Below are 22,544 nucleotides of genomic sequence, written 5' to 3' on the forward strand. Positions count from 1 at the left end.
AAAGCAGCCATCTACCAACTGAGCTAATTGACCCTCATTTACTATATAAATTATGAGAGATTATTAGATATATTTATCAGTTAACAGATATAAAGCAGCATACAAATTACCTGTTTAAAATCATTGAGGCATCTGGAGCTACAGAATCTTTTGTGATGGCCATCATGGAAAAGAAAGTGGTTTCCAGATCCTTTATTATAACAGTATATCCCACACTGGTCACAGCAGTTCATTACAAGTCCATTGGCTTGTCTATATTTGTTGAAACAAACATCACTGCAAAGTTTGTGGACGAAATTTTTAAAGCTTACTTCATGTCGAATCTATAAAAGAAATGTGAAATGATATAGAGGTTGCACCTTTGTAAATTAGCAGCCAAGTTGTGGATATTTAAGGGAATATACATTAATTAAGAATTATGAATTATTTCTTTAAATGCTTTCCATTGCTCCCCTTCAATCAAATCTCCCAATTGACTTCCACAATCTGAGTCATGTAGCTGTCCCCTGTATACATCTAGCTTGCTGTGTTCAGATTTTGGACGTTTAGTAGGGACTTGTCCCTCCCGAGAAATGAGGCGGGAAGGTAACAGAAAGGGTAAATAACTGAACTGGTTGGTACAAGGGAGATCCCTGCCCCTTCAGGAATCACTTCTGCGTGGGTAGGTACATGGTTGTCCTTCCGGATGGATCGGGGCACAGGATTGAGGGTGCAGAGGGACGGCTGTTGAAAGCCATCCCCAGTCTTTGCCTCAGACCCCACTCTACCCTTGACTCCCACCCCACCAGTCTAGGCCTTTATAGTGATGTAGCTACTCAGAAGGGCAGTCAGCCTCTAATTGGCTGGCAGCTGAGGCTAGGCTGAATATTGCTGTCATGGCACGGGATTAGCGGAGACGCCAGCCACTAGGTGCCTGATTGGCCCTTGATCCAGCATGAGCAGGTGTAAAACTTGCCCTTACACTTAGAAGAAACGTGAACTCAAAAGAGAGAAATCCCAATCTTTAATTCTGGTTCTCAAACTGAATATAGAACAGTATCATGTTATGCTTACTCTACTTCAGACCCTCCTTCATTACAGGTTTATTAACTAACTCTTTCACAGTGCTCAATACAACATCTAAAACAGCCCATTCCTTAGTTGGTTCCTTGAGATACTGACTTAGAAACCCAGTCTTCAATGCATTTCAAGAACAAATTTGCCACAGTAACACTGCAATTGGGCAGCATAGTGGCACAGCAGTCAGCACTGCTGCCTCGCAGTGCCAGGGACCCGGGTTTGATTCCAGCCTTGCGAGACCATCTGTGTGGAGTTTGCACACTCCCCATGTCTATGTGGGTTTCCACTACGTATTCTGGATTCCTCCCACAGTCCAAAGATGTGCAAGTTAGGTGGATTAACCATGGTAAATGCAGGATTACGGGGATGAGGTTAGGTTTGGGTGGAATGTTCTTTGGAGGGTTGTTGCAGACTTGATGAGCCAAATAACCTCTTCTGCACTCCAGGAATTTTATTCTATGATTCAATTTGGTTTGCTGACTCTGTATGATTTTGGAGTCTCCTGTGATTACTGTATTATCCATATTACATGCACCTCCAATTCCCTGAATTATATTCCTCTTGAAACTACAACTACTGGAAGGCACTCTTTTAACTCCCTAGTGACAAAAGGTTTCTTCATTCCCAAACCTCTCTCTCCATGTTCTTGTCTCTCTTCCCAAACCCCCTCACCACACTTAAACACATTCAGCAGGCCCAATTCAGAATATTCCCACTGATGGCTCGCCAACCTGCTGGGACTTTGACTCTATTGTTCATCCATCCAAGGCAGTCAGAACCCACCACGACATCAGCTGTGCAGCTCTGTGCTCCCCCCACCTTCAGAAACCCACCAAAACGCAGACTCCACTGCTTCCCCTTCCCACCCTTCCTGCCAAGACTCTGGCTCGGTTGCTCCTCTGTAGTCAATGTGAGACTCTGGCTATGCTACTCCCCACCAGCCTAACAAACCCACATGAGACTTGGATTTTGCTTCTCCCCTCTCTTCATTGGTCAGCCCCCTGTGCAATTCCACCAAGTGGCCATCATCAAAGCAATACGTCACTATGAATGGCAGCTCTACCAAGCCTGATCCTCGTCTTGTAATTGGTTGAGATTTCTCAAACTTTGTGAGATTCTCTCCTCCCTGCTTTGGCTAAGTTGGTGACCACTGGGGGAAGATGAAGCTTGTAAAAATTAAAAATTGAGATTCTACCAGCCAAAAGTCGAAGCCCTCCAAATGTCCTCTGAAATCCTCCCTAACAGCTCTGTAGGTTGACCCACAGCACGTGCACTGCCGTGATTCAAGAAGGCAGCTTACTACCACTTTCTCAAAGACAATTCAGAACGGGCAAATGACCAGCCAACAATGCCTATGTCCCACTCGAGAATTTTTAACAAAACTGGCGGAAACTTCTAACCACTGAAAAGATGAGTACAATGGGTCTCTCTTCTCCTTAAAGGTGAAGGCTGATATGACTTAATAGAGATATTCAATATTCTGAATGATCTTGGCAGGAATAGGCATGTGTGCAAAGGCATAAACTAAAGGTGATGATTGTTAGATGGTCACTGAAATGGTTAGAAGCATTTCAATAAAGTAAGATGGAAGGAAGAAGGAGCAGAACAGATGCTCTGGACAAGATAAGGACTGAGGCAAGGTCAGAGCACCATGTCAAGGGCTGGGTGATAGAAACAAGAGACAGCCTTGATTGCACAATCAGTGAGATATGGGAAATCTTCGATCAATAAAAACAATGCCTGATGCATATACTGCAGAAACTAAGTAAACTGATGCCAGGTCATATGTTTAACATGCAACTGTAAGTTGACAAGATTGGAGCTGAATGTATGTATGTGATTTAAGGAGTACATAAGTAATGAGCACTTGTGGCTTTTCAGAATATTATCTTAGATTACCTAAGGCTGGCAATATGATTAAATAAAAAAAAAATCTGTGCCCAAGTCTCCTGGTGATTTGTCAAGTCACACCAAAACAGTCACCATGACATCAAATAAGTAATCCAGAAGAAATCAATTTTCTATATCGCGAGAATGAGGAACTTGCTATCATGGGAAATATACAAACAGCACATATATATATTTGAAGGATGGCTGCATAAACTTATTTCGTGACAGGACAGATGAAGAGCAAAACAAAGACAGAGAACGCTGGAGAAAGTCAGAAGATCTGACAGCATCATTGGGGAGAGAAACAAAGTTAATGTTTTGGGTCTGGTATGACTCTTCTTCAGAACTGGGTTTGATAGAAGAGGACTTGACAGACGTTTTCAACATCATTAGAGCCTAGTCAAACTGTTCCCACTCATAAAAAGAAATAGAACCAAAAGGTACAGTTTTAAAGTGCTTTGCAAAAGAAGCAATCACACAAGAGTAGTTCGGAATAGGAATGCACTGCCTAGAAGTGTGAAGGAGGCAGGGTGAATTCAGATATACAAGACAACATTGGATGATTATTTAAATTGCAATGATGTGAAGGATTATTGGGAAAAGGCAGGAATTTGGTACGGAGTCAAAATGCTCAGAGGCCTCGGGCTGACATGAAAGGCCAACTGGCCTCCTTCTGCATAGTAACAATGAGGGAGAAGAGGGAATTTATGCTTATAAAAGAGAAGAATGAGAGGAGGTTCAGGAAGCACATAAACACTGGCATGGAGTGTATGACCTGTTTCTATATTGAGTGTGATTTTAAGTGGGAGAAAAACAAATCAGTGAGGGTATATTGTGTTTATCCGGCTTGTAAACAGTCAAAGAAAAGAACTGCGTACCTCAGTCATTTTGCCACAAATGGTACATTTCCCATAATTTCCTTGGGTAACGTGACTTGTATGTGCTGGAGTTTTTTGTTTTTCTTCATAAAATGATAGGCAGGATGTACTGCAAAATTCCTGGAATGTTTCACCGGAATCCACTTGTGCAACAATTGTTCCCTTCATATTAGTTATCTCTCTGTGAAATAGGATAACAGGTCTCAACATTATCAAATAAGCATTATACAAAAACCTTTCAGAAACCATTTAGAAACAAAAAGTTCATGCAGGAATAAATGGTCTCAAAAGAATTTTTTTGTGCTCCAGCAAATACATTTTTAAATAAACTGTTTTCAATTTTGTTTTTGTAATATAAAATCTGGTTGATCCTCAAGCCAAAGATGACCATGTTCATCACGTGAGTTGTTTTGTAGGGTTCTGCTTGGTATATAATTGACTGCCAAGACCAATCAGTGCTCAGAAGCTTCTGTTTTAAAAGTTCAGTACATGGCAGATGTTTCTGAGTTTGGGACTTCCTCTCCTTAAACTTGCTTTTTCTGATCAGCTTTTCCTTTTTTATTTGGTTGCATGGGTGCAGAGATCCTGGGTGATTTTCTACAAGGACTTCAAGTTGATATCAGAACTCCTAAAAACCTTCAGTAACTGACTAAAAACTACTACCTCAATTTTCAGATGAAACAAATTAAACTGTTTGAACAGTGCAAACTGTTTTTGTCAAAAAAAAATCAGTCCCACTGGGACTAGTCCTGAACCGTTTACGAATGCAATCTTAAAAAGTACTTCTAGAGTGTTAGAATTTCTAAGTCAACAGAAATGATCCATTACACATATTGGTATTAAAAGATAATAATTACTTTGGCTTTTATTTTTGAAAAAGCATTTTTCTTTCCCTAAAGCTATCAGAGGGTGAATGTTATAGTCTTAGCTTGTGCAATTTCCCTCCATCAGATTGGGCAAACTCGGCCTGTATTCGCTAGGGTTTTAGAAAGCATTAGCGGGATTGGACAAAGCCAGCATGGGTTTATGAAAGGCAAATGATGCTTAATAAATCTACTGGAGTTTTTTTTTGAGCATGTAACTAGTAGAATAGAAAAGGGAGAACCAGCAGATGTGGTGATTTTGGATTTTCAAAAAGCCTTAATCAGATTCTTCTAAGAAGTTGATGGCAAAATTAAAGCACATGAAGTAGGGCTGATATATTAGCATAGGTCGAGTATTGGTTGACAGACAGGAAACAGAGAATGGGCATAACTGGCTTTTTCTAAATGGCAGGCAGTGACTAGTGGGGTACTACAATGATCAGTGCTCGCACTCCAGCTATTCAAGATATACATAAATGACCTGGATGAGGGAAATAAATGCAATGTTTCCAAGTTTGCTGACAACACAAAACTGGGTTGAGAGTTGAGAAGAGCATCTAAGGAGATTTCAAGGCGATTTAGATGAGTTCAGTGAGTGAGCAAACACATGGCAGATAGAGTACAAAGGGCTAAATGTGAAGTTATATGCTTTGGTGTGAAAAACAGAAGTGTATTATTTGAGTATATTGGGAAGAGTGGAGGTACAAAAAGTATCCGAATATACTTGTACACCAGTCAATGTAATTTGACCAAAAGGTGCAACAAGCAATTAGACAGGAAAATGTATATTGGCCTTCACTGCAAGAGGATTTGAGTTCAGAAGTAGGAATGTCTTACAATAGTTATACAGGGCCTTGGCGAGACCACACCAAGAGTACTGTATACAGTTTTGGTCTCCGTATCTAAGAAAGGAAACTTGCCATTTAGGAATTGCAGTGGAGTTCACAGAGTTGGCAGGACTGACCTTAGATTAGTGAATACAGAACCAGTTGAATCAGAGTTTAGAAGGCTGAGAGAGGGTCAGATTGAAACATAAAATTCTAACATGGCTGGACAGACTAGATGGAGGGAGGATTTTTTCCCTGGTTGGGGAGTCTAGAGCCAGGGGACACAATTTCAGGATATGGGGTAGACCATTTAGAACTGAACTGAGGAAAAATCTCTTCATTCAAAGGCTCGTGACCCTGTGGAATTCCCCACAATTGGTTCTGTTATAACGCGTGTTCCAGCAATGCAAATTGGCTGTAACATGACTGGCAAGTAGGGGAACGCTATCTCTAAAACACGAACTTGTGCTGGCTATAACATAATTCCATTGATGCGTGGAGGAGTACACATCAACATCACATGATTGTTTCGTGGGCTTTGTCCTGAGCATGCGCAATGTTAGCGCCGAAAGAGTCTCCAAAACCTCCTCCCCCATCAAGTCACCTTGACATTTTTTTCAAGGTAAGGCGTTAAATTCACTTCTATTTCATTAATAAATATGAATTAAACATTTATTCAAACTGTGCTATCCTTTGTGTTAGGCTTTTGAATCATTTTTGAGCAATTTTGAGTGATTTTTTTCATGGTCTGCCCCTACCCCACTTTTCCCATAGGCCCCGTTATTTCTATTGCGCAATCTTCAATAACGAGATGTTGCACAGGAACGCAATACTGCTTTATAGCAGAACTGACTGTACTACAAAAGGCTGTGGAGGCCAAATCAGGGAATATATATTGGATCTTGAACAGATGGGCCAATGGGCTGAGGAATGGCAGATGGAGTTTAAATTTAGATAAATGTGAAGTGCTGCATTTTGGAAAGGCAATTCACGGAAGGACTGAATAGTAGGAACTGCAGATGCTGGAGAATCTGAGATAACAAGGTGTAGAGCTGGATGAACACAGCAGGCCAAGCAGCATCAGAGGAGCAGGCAAAGTTGACATTTCGGCCTAGACCCTTCAGAGGGTCTGAAGAAGGGTCTAGGCCCGAAACATCAGCTTTCCTGCTCCTCTGATGCTGCTTGGCCTGCTGTGTTCATCCAGCTCTACACCTTGTTATCTCAGGGAAGGACTTATACACTTAATGGTAAGGTCCTGGGGAGTGTTAATGAACAAAGAGACCTTGGCGTGCAGGTTCACAGTTCCTTGAAAGTGGAGTTGCAAGTAGATAGGATAGTGAAGAAGGTGTTTGATATGCTTGCCTTTATTGGTCAGTGCACTGAGTATAGGAGTTGGGAGGTCATGTTGCGGCTGTACAGGACATTGGTTTGGCCAACGGAGCACTGCATGCAATTCTGGTCTCCCTCCTATAGGAAGGACGTTGTGAAACGAGGCAAGATTCAGAAAAGATTTACAAGGATATTGCCAGAGTTGGAGGGTTTGAAGTATAAGGAGAGGCTGAATAGGCTGGAGCTATTTTCTCTGAGCGTCAGAGGCTTAGGGGTGAGCTTACAGAGGTTTATAACTCATGACGGGCATAGATAGGGTAAATAGGCAAGGTCTTTTCCCCGGGATGGGGAAGTCCAAAACTAGATGGCATAGGCTTAAGGTGAGCGGGGTAAGATTTAAAAGGGACCTAAGGGGCAATGTTTTCACGCACAGGGTCGTGAATGTATGGAATGAGCTGCCAGAGGAAGTGATGAAGGCTGGTATGATTACAACATTTAAAAGCCATCTGGATGGGTATATGAATAGGAAGGGTTTAGAAGAATATGGGCTAAATGCTGGCAAATGTGACTAGATTTATATAGGATATCTGATCGGCACAGACAAGTCGAACTGAAGGGTCTGTTTCCGAGCTGTATATCTCTATGACTCTATGACCCTATATTCAAGAAGGAGACAGATAAATTTTGAGATTTTAAAGGCATCACAGGGTACAGGAAAAAAGCGAGAATATGTCTTTGAGATAAGAGATTAAGTTGTGGAGAAAGGCCAAATGGTCTACATCTGCTCTTAGTTTCTATGAAGAATGACAAGCAATCGCATTGAACCTTGAAAAATTCTTAAAGGGATAGACAGAATAAATACAAAAAAGATATTTCCCCTGGTAGGGGAGTCTAGAAACCAGAGCAAAATTTAAAGATAAGGAGGATTCCACTTAAGTCCCAAATGAGGTGAATTTTTTTACAAGAAGAGTCTGAAAATTTGGAATATTCTACTCAGTCTTTGAGCATGCTTAAAATAGACATGGATAGATTTCTGATTAGCAGTGCCATACATAGTTATGGGGATAGGGCAGCTAAAGGGCACTGCAGTGTTTGATCAGCCATGATCATATTGAATGGCAGGGTAGTCTCAATGGACTGTACTGCCTATCACTGTTCCTTTGTGGGATTTCTGGTGCAAATTGCTCTGTTCTAACAGGGGATTTGTTCATTTTTATTTCTCAAATAATGTCAAAACAATGACAAATGTTTGATGTTTCAGTTTTGTTTCACACTCAAATCATTAAAATTTCAGACCCATAATGAACTGCTTAATTTTAATTGAGACGATGAGACAAACAAGTAAGTAGGTGACTACCAGTACCTAATTTCTTTATACTTAAGAATCAAGTGAACATTTATTTTAAGATCTCAACAGAAAAGTCTAAGCATGTTTGCCGTATACTTAACCCTTAATTACAATATTCTTGTTTTCAAATAATATTAAATTTAATGAATTGAACTGTGATATTAGTTGTAGTATTTTTCCCATAAATGCCTTGATTCCTGCAGATTAGTCCTGCATTTTAGCCACGTCCAAATTTGGTTTCAAATATAGTTTATTTTAAATTCAAACATTTAATCTCAGCACTTAATTCATAGAGATCTACAGCATAGAAAAAGGCATGTTGGCCCATCACATCGTGCCAGTCAAAAACAACCACCTAACTATACTAATCTCATTTCCAACACTTGGCCCAAAGCCTTGTATGCCCTGTCATTGCAAATGCACATCTAAATACTTCTTAAATGCTATGAGGGTTTCTGCCTCTATCACTCTTGCAGGCAATGAGTTCCAGATTTCCACCACCCTCTGAATGAAGAGGTTTTCTCTCACATCTCCTCTAAACCTTCTGCCCCTTATCTTAAATCTATGTCCCCTAATCATTGATCCCTCTATCAGAGGGGAAAAGTTCCTTAGTGTCTACCCTATTAATGTTCCTCAAAATTTTATACATCTCAAACACGTCCCCCTCTCAATCTGCTCTGCTCTAGAAAAACAACTCCATTCTGTCCAATCTCTTTAGCCTCTGTACCCTCTTCTGTATCATCACACACCTCTAATAATTAGTAAACACTTTTTACTGGCAGTCAACCTCTGTAGTGTGAGGCCACTAAATTTTTGGCATTAAAAGAAGGAGAAATTTGAAATTTATGAAGATGAATCATCTTTTTGAAGGTAAACATCATACATTTTTATAAAGCACAACTCACTATCCAGGGCAGTGGAGTTGGGGCTTGCTATTTTTAAACATCGGTAAGTATTTTGCATTCAAATAAAAAAACAGTATCCAAGTACAGCAAAAGCAAACATAATTTTTGAATTCTTGGAGTTAATGATCAAAGCAAGTTAGTATTCCTATCAGTTATACAAATTTGTTCAAGAAATTAACTATGTGCTTACTTACTGTTCAAGGGATTGAAAGGAAAAGTGGAACCTTTACAGTTCTCCCCTTTTACCTCTGCGTATTCTACACCCAGTCCTCATAATCCCCTTTCCTGCCTCTTTATAGAGTGTATCAGCCAGGTATCAGCCTTGGCTCAGTCCAATTCTTAAAAAATCTAACATGCTCTAGTACAGTACTGATGGATGAGGTGGTAAATCTGCACTTGCCTGTCATCTCAGGTGGATACATAAGACCCCATTATATTATTCTGAAGAAGGTTAGTCGTTCATTTATCAATCTACATCAACTCGATTTCCATATGAAATGGCCTTAGCCAATATTTTGATATAAAATTGCTTTCATATTTTATACATAACAGTGGCAACACTTCAGAAGTAATTAATTGGCAGTAGAACGGCCTGGGGCCACAAAAGATGAAATATAAATTCACATCACACTTTCTTGCACACAAATTTGGAGTGCCACAATAGATCAAACCCCAGATTACATCATTCAGTGAAATTCCAAGAGAACATGCACAATTCCTCCACATATCCAATGATCTATACCATTTTTAATTCTGCTGAACATATAACTAAGGCTTTGAAAAACCAAATCAAAGTCAGTTTGATCTTGAAACTGGAGAAAGTTTAAAAACATCATGCAATGAAAATTGCGTTTGATTCATCTGATCACAGTACGTCAGTAGGTCAGATAAACCTTGCGTATTGCACTGCACATTATTTCTGTGCAATGAAGTATATCCTTTCCATGAGAAAAGCCATAGTCCATTGGCTGGTAATGTATTGAAAATACCATTCATTGCACACAAATGTCAAATTACAAACGCACATTCAAGTTGAAACTGACAGGCAACAATTTCTTGTTTGTACAATTGATGTCTGATCGAGCTACGTTTAAAAATAATTGGTCTTAAGGCACTGACATCTCCACCTTTGAGATTTATATAGTTGAATTTATTTTATTATAGAACAGTCTATCAATTGACAGTGTGACTCTCAGTACTGGAAATTCACTAGATTTGTAATAAAAACAGAATATCACCTTACTTCTCTGGCATGCATCAACAAGTCATTCTATAACATAAATAATTGGATTCTAATATATGCTAAAGATTTCCCTGGTAGTATATCTTATGAGGTATAATAATTTCATAATTTCACAGGATTTCTTACACTTCACAGATTTTCATCCAGTAAGCATTTCAATAAAATGTTACCAGCATCAATGATTTGGACAATCAGATTTAAATATTAGCCGTTCATTTAAATGAGCTGTCCATTGGACTGGACAGTAATTGTTAAGAGATGGGGCACATTTTACTGCCAAAATGATAGCAGGTTTAAATCAAGTGCTGTTATTGATGTGTAAACTGTCCAGCAATTTATAGCAAAGAAGGAATACCCAGTGGTTTGGATATTGCTACAAATTACTTGATCTGTGCCAAGAAAAGAGCAGATTAACTTAACTGCCTTGCAAGTTTCAAGAGGTTGCTGCATTTGCACATTTATTGCCAATTAAACTCACTGCAGAAAATTTAAGTTCAAGTACCTTTCTACTGAGAAAATTTATACTCCTGCAATGACACTTCTTCAGGTCGGAAAGGATAAAAACAAACTCGGGTACTATTCCTGAAGATCGTAAACTGTTTGTTTACATTTTTATTTTTCCTTTATTGCTCTCAATCCAAAGTGTTACATTTCTATTTCACATTATAGATCCAAATTGATGATTTAACCATTATTTCCTTCTCTGTCAATTCTCTGTTTCTTTCACAACCTTTAAAATATTTTTTAAAGGGACACAATATTGGCTACCCATGTCTCAGATTCTCTATTATCAGTTATCAATTCAGATTTCAAGCATAAATTTTTTTTTGAGCTGAATGATAAGAGAACAAAATAACCACACACACTGCCAGATTCCCTGCTTCAGCAAAAGTGAAATCAAAATCGCTGTGAATAAATACACACAATTGCTTCAACAACATATTACATAGTATCACAACTTTTAAAGAAGGAAAAGAGAAAAACATAGCTTCTTACTTTTTGCATGTAGTACACAGTTTCTTTGGAGCTGGTTTATGAGAAAATGATGATAAGCAAGTCGTAGAGCAGAAGAGGTAAGATGAACCTTTCCTCTGGTATGCTGTTTGACCTTTCTGTAATGGCTTTTTGCAGTGAGCGCAAATAACTTTCATAGATGACTTGGCTTGCTGCTGAAGCCCAGATGACTGGAAGACTGGTTTTGAAAGAGGCGCCATGGGCACAACAGAATCTGAAACATTCAGTTTACGATTTGTGGGGAGTGAAGGTGACAGTGATACCCATGAATCTTGAAATAAAACAGTCAGATTTAACAATGGTTAGAGCTATAATATTTTAAAACTCATATTAAAATACAAAATTTAGCAATTCAAAACTGTTTTTCAAATTTGTTACTGTTTTGCATCATAATGAACAATCAGCATACACAGCATATAACTATGAATATAATTTCAGAAATACTTATCAACTTTAATTAACAAAATGTTACAGGTCAATTTTTTGAAAAGATATTTTGCTACTTATTTGCTTAATATAATTTCAAGTAAAATGCACAAAACTTTTATCAAATTGCAAATCAAAAGGCAAATACCATTTACAGGATGGCTGGATGATCCATACACATCAGTGATTCTTATGGCATTCATAGTAACATCTTCGCAGGTTCCATTGTTCACCTAAAAGTTGTTAATCACCAGTTATTTACATTAATCCATGCTAATAATATTGTATCTTCCCACTTTTCCTGTCTACACTATGTAACAAAATGTGTGGTGGCATTCTTCTTCCACCATTACCTTAAATGTAAACGTAAGAAACTACTGTATTTCACTTGCAGCAGATACGTTGCCTCACTTCTTGGTAATTTTATGTCAAACCTGTGAATGTCTTCACTGATTAAGAAAATATTCAGTGTCCAATCAGCATTATGGGTTATCTTCAGCTTGGTTGCAAAGTCAGATTTTTAGTTAAATTATCAGTTATTCTTCTTAATTTATTTATATCTTTCATTTTGGCCTGTCACCCTTTCCTCATTAATTTAGAATTTAAAATTGCATTTTTTGCTTCAAGTCTGCCCATCAATAATCTTTATTTCTCTAATATGTCAACAGTCAGTACGTTTTTCAGTGTTGTTGAATCAAAATAGCTTACACAGAATTGCAGTAAGATTGATTTTTATTTGACCCATATTTACTAACTTTACTGTGGATTTCTCCGTAAATGTCAGACTCCAGTGTAACTGCATGAATGGCACAATGTCCACCTCCATTGTCAGCTCCAACATTCATAGAAAGCAATGTAGATTAAAGCAAAGGCAAGCCTTGTGTCGGAAAAAGCAATACTACTGGTAAGTAAGAGTTACAGCGCTAAAAGTCAATGTCAACACTGGAGCTTTTTTTGACTTTAATTGTCAGAATGACACTTCATATACTTCTAGTGGGAGAATGGAGCACATCAAAGTCTTTCATATTATCAACTCCAACCTGATTTAAGCACATGCAGATTTTAGGAGAGGTGCAAGGAAGTGAAAGGGAAAAAAAAGCTTCTAAGTTTTGCATCTTCAAAGTCCTCGGATTGTAATTGTGGACAAATATCACTGCTCCAAGAAACTATGTTTATCTGCTTTTCAAACAGGAACATAATTTGTTATATAACTAACCAACATGATATGAAATTCAAACTATATTCAATGCTGTGCATTTTTAGCATTCCCATTTCCTAAAATTAACTGTATCAAAAACATCTCTTAAACATAAAATAAACTATACTGGGAATAAATTTAAGTTAAAAATATTGGGAATAGTTAATTTAGTAAATTAGCATTGTGCTGTCACCTCATCTTACGCATTACACATTCTCATATACCCAATGATGACTTACTTTCGTACTCCCAACTTTTTTTTACAGTGTGTAACTTAGAACCTTTTTTTTGGATGCAATCAGCGTCACCTCATGGAAGGTAAAAGTCATAAAGAAAAAAGGAACATTGATGGGCTAAGTACAAGGAAAGTTTCAAGGAGCACGAACACCAGTAGAGATCAGTTGTTCCTGAGCTGTAAAATTCTAAATATTTATAAGAGTACAATATATAGGAGATTAGTAATGTGAACTAAATCATCCCTTTGCATCCAGGTCCAATCATCCCCTTCCTATAACCCAACCTTACCTGCAAATTCATTGTATTCATAGCCTTTTCCATAGACAAAACTTTGGTGACAAGCAAAGAAACATATTCCCAAATCTTTCAACTATTTGTTAGCAGTCAGGAGGGAATAAAATAAGTTGCCAGAATGTATTCTTAAATTTTGCACCAGATGGCAAGGAAAGTTGTAAAACTCTCCATGTACATAATTTTTGGTAGATGGCGCCCTTTTGCAGTGCATTACATTGCTACACCAATAAGATGATTCTGAAGAGGTCTCTGTATTTGGCATGATATCAATACATTTGACCTGATCATTTATAACAAGATATGACTCCTATTAATTAAAAATGCATTAACAATACACGATTGTCCAAAGCATGCTTTCACTAAAACTAAGCAATCGACTGTAAGTACTTCTAATAACTGACTAAAATTTTTGATTTAAAAAAATTGATTCAAAAATAATTTACCATAAGAAGAATGAAAAGTACAAACAAGTATTTTTTAAAAACTGTATACATTTCCAAACAGTCCAGCTTAAACATACCTTATGATTGTTCCTTTTTCTTTCAGGCTCTTCAGTCATTTCCTGAGTTCGGATAGTACTCTTGGGTAAAATATTTTGCACATTACCTAAAAAAACAGCAATCAAGAAATGCATCCCAAAAATTAAACAAGTTGTTTTGCCGTGGTAGAAAGGAAATGTCATTGGTGACTGCTATAATAGTTGTGGGGGAGTGTTTAGAGGCTAAACATAAATGTGCAAATTATACAAATAGGCAACAAGTTAAACCAGCAAAGAACTGCTAAGAAAAGGGAGGAATTAAGAGTACAAGAAACTAATACGAACAGTGAACAAAAGGTTATACAACATGAGGTAAAAGTGAGTGTTAGTCACCAACAGTGTGAGATTGAAGATTAACAATGGATATTGTCAAAAAGAGACAAAATGCCAAAGCTTTTCATTTTGGATGAACTGGAGAAAATGCAAGGATGCCAAACTTTAAACAATCACAACATTTACACTTCAGAAAATTAAGTTTTTGATTGGTTGGTAAGTCGACCTATAGGGGAAATAACTCCATGAAGACCAGTATCCCATCACTAAGTCACCCTTTATTTACATGTGCATAGTACGTGACACTGACTCGGTGAAATAAGAGCTGGTTCCGAAAGTGAACAGAACCTCTGACACTCCTGTTTATATCTGTCAGCCAGGGCTCCCTGATTGTACATGGTTAGCAGTTTCAATCAGTGAAATCATATTCTGTCCACCTGGTTGACCTTGTTTCAATCACGACATCCCTCCCCCTTTAAGTACTGGGTCATAGGCCCACTCTTTTCCCTGTAGCTTCTCCTGGGGCGTTATTGCACCAGATCCAGTTCCTCTGACTCTGCCTTGGATCCTGGCAGTGTGTACCACTGTAGCCTGCCATTTGCACCTGAAAGGACTTGGCTGAAATTGATCTTCTTCTTCAGGCAGTAATGGCATCTGCCATGTCCATTTCATCCTCAGAGGTTTCTTCAATGCTAGACGGAGGAGGAGAACCCACAGGTTCTGACAGCCTTGCTGGATGTTCTGCCCCGTTTGCGAGGTTGCAGCTTTCATGTGGTCCATACGCTTATTCAGGACCTCCTCTTTTACCTGAACTTTATAAATCTTGGGATATGACCTCATGTCGACCACGCCTCTTACCCACATGGCCATTCCTGTAGTTTCGGTGTGAGACCTTACCCCAAAGTAAACTGCATCTCTCGCTTAGAGGAGTCTTGTGTCCAGTACGGCATTCCTGATGCTGTTTCACTCTCCCCACCCCCAGGTCTGGGAAGATCAGGTTTAGCCTGGTGCAGAGTCCTTTTCCCATTAGCAACTCTGCTGTAGCTGCCCCTGTAGTTGCATGAGGATGGTCTGACAATCAAACAGGAACTGAGACAGTTTGGTATCCAGTGAAGCTGAAGGCTCTTTCTTTAAGCCTACCTTCAAAGTTTGGACTACAGTTTCCATCAGACCATTGTACGATGGATGGTATGGAGCTGTCCGTATATGCTGAATGCCAACCAACTTTAGGAAATAATCAAATTCCCTGCTGGTAAACAATGGCCTGTTGTCTGCGAACAACACCTCCAGGAGGCCATGTATTGCAAAAGATGAACACAGTTTTTCTATCATCGTCTTTGTGTTTGATGAATGAACTCTATGCATGTTCGACCACTTTGAATGGGCGTCCACAGTGACTTATAACATTAAGCCCACAACAGGACTGGCATAGTCAAAGCGTAACTGAATCCAGGGTTTACCCGGCCATTCCCATGGATGTGGGGGAGTTGCTAGTGGCAATTTTTGTCCTTGTTGGGCACTACCCCAACAACGCAGCTATGTCAGCATCCAATCCGAGCCATTTAACATAACTTCCTGCCAACATCCTCATTTTGGAAACTTCTGGATGAACGTGGTGGAATTCAGCCAGTATCTGGTCCTAGCCTTTGCTCCGGATAATCACTCTTGCTCCCCATAATAATACGCTGTCCTGTAGGGGGATGTGGTCTCTCCAGGTCCAGAGGGTTTCAATGTTGATTGTGATGGCCCTTTTATTTCCCCCATTACCACTGGCTGCTTTACTTTTGCCAGGATGGGATTTTTTACGTCCACAGTCTGATATTATCAGTGGTGACCAGAAGGTTGTCCAGAAAGTTTAAAACCAGAATGAGTGGCAGCACCACTGGTGGCCAGCGGGAGGCAGCTCAAGGCATCCTACAGTGTTCCAACTTGTAATTGTATGCAATCAGAAAAGAGCCCAATGCTGAATTTGACCTTAAGGTATGGGCGGCACGGCCCTATCTTCTTTAAGTAGTCCTAGCAGAGGTTTGTAGTCCATTACTATTATAAAGGTATTAGTGGAACGCTCGTACACCAAAGATGATCGCCAAACTTTCGTGGTCTGTCTGGGCATATCTCCGTTCTGCATACGCCAAAGTCCGGGATGCATTTGCTATTGGGCACTTCTCTCCGCTGGGCCACCAGTGAGCCAACAATAACCTGATACTGTACAGGGAAGCATCACACGTCAGCACCACATCGTGGTGAGCCAATGCCTTCAACAACATAGCTGCTGCTTCACTTCCCTAAAGGCTACATAGAGTCATACAGTATGGAAAAAGACCCTTCAGTCCAACCAGTCCATGCCGAACATAATCCCAAACTAAACTCGTCCCACCTGCCTACTCCTGGCCCATATCCCTCCAAACCATTCCCATTCATGTACTTATCCAAATGTCTTTTAAACACTGTAATTGAGCTTACATCAACTATTTCCTCAGGATGTTCATTCCATACACGAACCACCGTGTAAAAAAATTGCACCTCATAACTTACTAAAATCTCACTCCTCTCACCACAAAAATATACCCCTCTAGACTTGAAATCCCCTTTCTTAGGGAAAAAGAACACCTACCAATAACCCCATCTATCCCCCTCATCGATTTTATAAACTTCTGGAAGATCACCTCTCAACCTCCTACATTCCAGTGAAAAAAGCCCCAGCCTATCCAGCCTTTCTTTATAATTCAAAACTTCCACACCCGGCAACATCCTGGTTAATCTCTTCTGAACCCTCTCCAGCTTAATAATTATCCTTCCTATAACTAGGAGACCAGAACTGTACACAGTACTCACCAATGTCCCGTACAACCTCAACACAACTTCCCAACTCCTATACTCAAAGGACTGAGCAATGAAGGCAAGCGAGCTAAAAGTCTTTTTAACCACTCTATCATGATGCAAACTTCAAAGGATTATGTACCTGAAATGGTAGGTCCTCTGTTCTACAACACTACCCAAAGCCCTACCATTAATTGTATAAGTTCTACCCTTCTTTGCTGTACCAAAATGCAATACCTCACATTTATCCAGATTGAACTCCATCTGCCATTTTTCAACCCATTTAATCAAGATCCCTTTGTACTTAGACAATCTTCTTCACCATCTACTATTCCACAAATTTTGGTGTTGTCCGCAAACTTACTAACGATGCCTTCTATATTCACATCCAAGAGAGGACCCAGAACCGAACCCTGTGGAACACCGTTGGTGACAGGCCTCCAGTCTGAAAAACCTTATAAAAACCAAAAGAACTGCAGATGCAGTAAATCAAGAACAAAAACAGAAGTTGCTGGAAAAGCTCAGCAGGTCTGGCAGCATCAGTGAAGAAAAAAAAAATCAGAATTAACATTTCAGGTCCAGTGACCAGTTCTGAAGAAGGGTCACCGGACCCGAAAAGTTAATACTGATTTTTTTCTTCACAGATGCTGCCAGACCTGATGAGCTCAAAAAATAACCCTCCTTGGCTACGAGACCATTTCCAAGGCTGACCGTTTTTCAATAGCAGATGCAAGGAAAGACCTAAGCTCCAGTACAGACGTGGGAGTCGGGCATCTTTGGTCGCCCTCATTTTATCTTCCAATGGGTGTAACTCAGTCTTGTCCACTCTGTAGCCTAAGTAGGTCACTTGGGGTGCCTGGAACACAAATTTTTCTCTCCTGAGATCTTGGAGACAAATTTAAACTATGTACAAGTTCTCTAAATGCTCTTTATTGGTCTTCCCAGTTATTAGCACATCATCCAAATAAATGGCGACCTGGGGTTGACCTTGGAAAATGTTTTCCATCGTCTGCTGGAAAATGGCACAGGCTGATGATACCCCAAAAGGCAGTCTTGTATATTGGTATAAACCCTTATGGGTATTATTGTAGCATACTTCTAGGAATCCTCATCTAAATGCAATTGCAGATATGCATGGCTCATGTCCAGCTTCATGAAGGACAGCACCTTTAATCTGTAGGGGTTCCCTAGGTTAAATGGTCAGCCTGGCCAAGATCTTAGGCAAACTTAAGGATTGGAGTCCAGAGCGAATTTGATAAATACTGATTCTGTACTAAACTGATACAGCCGCTTTGGTATCAACCTCTGTAGAACTGGGTGACCATTTAACCAGACATTTATTTTGATTGGTTCTGATTTGGATCTTGCTAAGCAATTTCACTGTTCCAAACCAACTGGAAGTGGACTTTCCAGGACATGCACTCTCCTGGATACTGGCCTAGGTGTTCTCTTCCTCAATTCAGACCTAGTGGGACTCTTTTGCTGCTTTGTGTCTGCATACTGGTAACAACTGCAATGGCCCGTCGGCCCAGATCCTTGAGAAAATTTTAAAAGGTTTGGCTGAGGCTTGGCTTTGTTTTAGAGTTTTGCTGTGGGCTGTCCTAGAGTTGGTCTTATCAGGATATGCCCTGCATGAGGCTCTGTGATTGCCTACACTCAAGTGGTTCTCCCCAAGCTCAGTTGGACAGATAAGGGTGTCCACTTCTATTGGGATGCCCTGCAGCTCCTGTGCTCCATGCCAATGACAAAGCCAGTTGTGGTGCCTGTTGAAGTCTAGTTGAGCTTCAGTTGGTAGGTGCATTTGTATGGTCTCATCATTAATCCCACTCTCATCATCACTGAAATAACTCCACGAAAGATGGTATCCCATCAGCAAGTCACCCTTTACTTACATATGCATAGCACATGACACTACCAAAGCTAGCTCAGAACTGGCTCCTAGTGTGAACAGAATCCCTGACACTTCTGTTCACATCTGTCAGACAGGACTCCCTGATTGGACCAAGTTAACAGCTTCAATTAGGGAACTCATATTCTATGAAATCCACTAGGCTGACCTCACTACAACAGGCTTCCAGGTAATTTTAAAAAATGGAAGTTGCACACCCAAGGATGTATAACAACTGCAATCCAAATACGGTATCACATCATTGTAGATATTTTATTTTGGGCTTTGCACTTTGCTGATTTCTGAACAGTCAAGAAATCTTTGGTTTGAGTTGATCAGCAATCATTGAGTAATATAGTTGATGTATTTGGCATCACGTGGCACTGAAATTTATACATGCCATGACTCAATTATGTGATAGGCAGAATGGCTTTTTGGACTGATGGCTGTATCCTGCTAGTGGAAAATACCACTTGCATAGCCAATTTCTACTGTGCCTCAAAATGGTTTACCTAGTATGTTGTTCAAAATTTTGAGACAGTTCGCTTTTCCACTTTTTAAAGTGGACTGGGCACTTTCTGGAGTCAACAGTAGATGCCTTTGGCCCATTTGCAAGTTTGAGTGATATAGAGTGAACAATGATCTTGACAGGTTAGCTATTGTCTAGTAGTTCAGCTTTATTGTGCTTTATTTCTGTATCAAGCAGGCAGGGTGAGCAGATGTCTGGATTGCTGATACAGAAAGTCTCAGTACATGTGGAGCTGTATGAATCCCAAATATAGTTACTGGTGAAAGTACAAACTCAAGGAAATGGTGGAAACACTGAACAAGTATTTTGTTAAGAAAACACAAAAACTTCCAAGAATAGTTGAAAATCAAGGTGTGGGGGGAAGGGAGGAACTTAAAACAATTAGAATTACAAATATGGGAAATAGGGAATTTTTGCCTTCAGGGAGAAAAATATAAATCCCCTAGAAATGATAAAGATCCAATGTCCTACTGAGGATGAGGAACTGAAAGAAGATAGTATTGATTAAAAAAAGTATTGGGAAAATAATGAGACTGAAATTTGACAAACCATCAGAACCAATGATCTACAGCTCAATGTTGAAAGAAATGGTTATAGAAATAGTGGATGCATTGATAATCATCTGTCTAAATTCTATAAATCGTGGAATAGTGCCTGCAAGTTTGAAGATTGCAAATGCAGCCTCTCCATTTAAGAGAGAAAGAAAAGAAAAAAATAACAGTAAACTCGAGACCTGTTAACCTGATATCAGTAAGGAAAATATTAAATTTTATTAGAAAGTGTACACAGACTTGGCAGGGTCAACATGGGCAGGATCAACATGGGAAAGAACACTGGACAAACCTGTTACTTTTTGGTGATGATATTAATAGCAGACAGAACTAGTGAATATGGTGTATTTGGATTTTTAGAAGGGTTTCAATCAGGTCTTACACAGGTCAGTAGACAAAATTAGAGAATATGGAATAGGGTAATTTGTTGGCATGGATTAAGCTTTGTTTAACTGACAAAAAACAGGAATAAAGGAGTCATTCTCAGGTTGGCAGGCTGTCACTAATGAGGCGCCACAGGGTTTAGTATTTGGGCCCCAGCTGTTCACAATCTGTATAATAATTTGGATGTGGTGACTGAATGTAATATTTCCAAGGTTGTGGATGACACAAGCTTCGACTGTAATATTAGTTGTTGTCATGATGACAGTGCAAAGGGGGTTCAAATGGATTTGGACTGGCTGAGTAAGTGGGCAAGGACGTTGCAGGTGGAATATAATGTGGGCAAGCATGGGCCGGCCACTCTGAGGAGGAACAGAAGCGCTATTACTTAAATGGTGGGAGATCCTAAAGTGTTGATGTCCAAAGGACCTGAGTGTTCTTGTTCACAACCAATTAAAATCTACTATGTACCTGCAACAAGCAATTAAACAAATGGTATGTTGGTCTTTTTCACAGGAAGACTGGAGTACAGGTGAAAAGGTGTCTTGCTTTAACAGTATACAACCTTGCAGAAAGCACACCTGGAATTTTTTTTATTCTTGTCCCTTTATCTAAACTAAACTAATTCCTGGTACGGTGAAAAAGTCAAATGAGGGAGATGGAGGAGATTGGGGCTGTATTCTGAAGTTTATTAGCATGAGGAATTTCAGTGAAACTTACAAAATTTTTAAGAAGGGTTAGAAAGGATGTTTCTCAGATTTTTTTTTGGGCTGTGTAGAGATATAAAACCAAAGGACAGAGTCTTAGAATAAGAAGGAAATCAGTTATTACTGGAATGAGGAAAATTTCTCCACTCAAAGGGCAGAGACTCTTTGGAATTCTCTATCCCGAAAGGACCTTGGAAAGTTCACCAGAGTTTGCTCAAGATAGAGAGATTACTAGATACTGCTGATAATATGTATAGGGATTACTTGGGAAAATGGCACCCAGGTAGATGATCAGATGTGATCAGAGCAGGCTTCCAGGCTGAATGCCACTATGTTCCAACAATCATGAGGGAAAAGGTACTGGGAAAACTATTGAACTAAAGCCTGACAACTCTCCTGGACTTGATGGCCTGCATCCTACGGTGTTAAAAGATGTGGCTGTTGAGAGTGTGGGCACTGGCTGTAATCTTCCAAAATGCCCAACTGCGAATGCAACACCGTTTGTCAAGAAAATGTAGTGCAAGGTGGAACACTTTTTCAGAGTTTGGATTTGGAACTGGCATCGCTCACAATTTCAAGGTGCACTAAAAAAATAGCATCAGACTCCGAAGACCATGATAAGACTTATTGTTAAGAATATCCTAACGTTTGAGATAAGGGAATTCCTTTGCTACTTTTGCCATTAGGGAAACACATAGTAGGTTCACAGAATTTGGTCATTTTGGACTAATATACGGACATGAGGTACAGGAGTACTTAACTTGCTTAAAGAAAAACTGATAAACCAAAGTATTAGAGTTAGCTTCAAAGCTAACTTGAAGAATGCTCACGAACAATAAAGAATAGAGCGTATAAAAAGGCTAAAGTGTAAAATCTTGTTGCTGAAGACAAGATACTAGTGTTGTTACTTCTCTCTGGGGAACCATAAAAATCAAGGCTAATTAAAAAGAAACCTCAAATGATGTAAACTACTGAGGGACTATGCCAGACAGGGGAAAGAATCAAAGTATGTGTCATGTTAACATGGTAAAGACAAATAATTACAGGGATGACAGTCAGGAGAAAGGTGTACTTACAGTAGCAAAAGAAGTAGGGAGAAAGAATAGAAATATCTGAACAAATGGATGTTCCAACCCTTCCTGATTTTACATTATTTTATTCTTTTATTGGTTTTGATTTGGAGTCATGAACTGAGAGCTGAAGATGACCTTTGAACTTTGGTCAGCTGTCTGTATTAAAAAAAGTGCACAAAATAGCTGAGATAACAAGGTGTAGAGCTGGATGAACACAGCAGGCCAAGCAGCATCAGAGGAGCAGGAAAGCTGACGTTTCGGGTCTGGACCCTT

The 22,544-nt window shown here is 39.5% G+C and overlaps 1 protein-coding gene across 4 annotated transcripts in view; it reads right to left on the reverse strand.

Moving 5' to 3' along the window:
• zmym2 (zinc finger, MYM-type 2) overlaps window positions 1-22,544 on the reverse strand; it is a 133,105-nt gene that overhangs the window by 70,277 nt on the left and 40,284 nt on the right. For all 4 annotated transcript variants that reach the window (XM_048597679.1, XM_048597680.1, XM_048597681.1 and 1 more), the window contains 5 exons: window positions 14,032-14,117; window positions 11,931-12,015; window positions 11,339-11,627; window positions 3,828-4,008; window positions 111-323 (listed from right to left, as the gene is read on the reverse strand). In XM_048597679.1, the coding sequence (XP_048453636.1) occupies window positions 111-323; window positions 3,828-4,008; window positions 11,339-11,627; window positions 11,931-12,015; window positions 14,032-14,117 (854 nt within the window). The remainder of the gene's footprint in view (window positions 1-110; window positions 324-3,827; window positions 4,009-11,338; window positions 11,628-11,930; window positions 12,016-14,031; window positions 14,118-22,544) is intronic.

This window comes from Rhincodon typus, chromosome 6, assembly GCF_021869965.1.
Source record: "Rhincodon typus isolate 14 chromosome 6, sRhiTyp1.1, whole genome shotgun sequence".
Classification (NCBI taxonomy): domain Eukaryota; kingdom Metazoa; phylum Chordata; class Chondrichthyes; order Orectolobiformes; family Rhincodontidae; genus Rhincodon; species Rhincodon typus.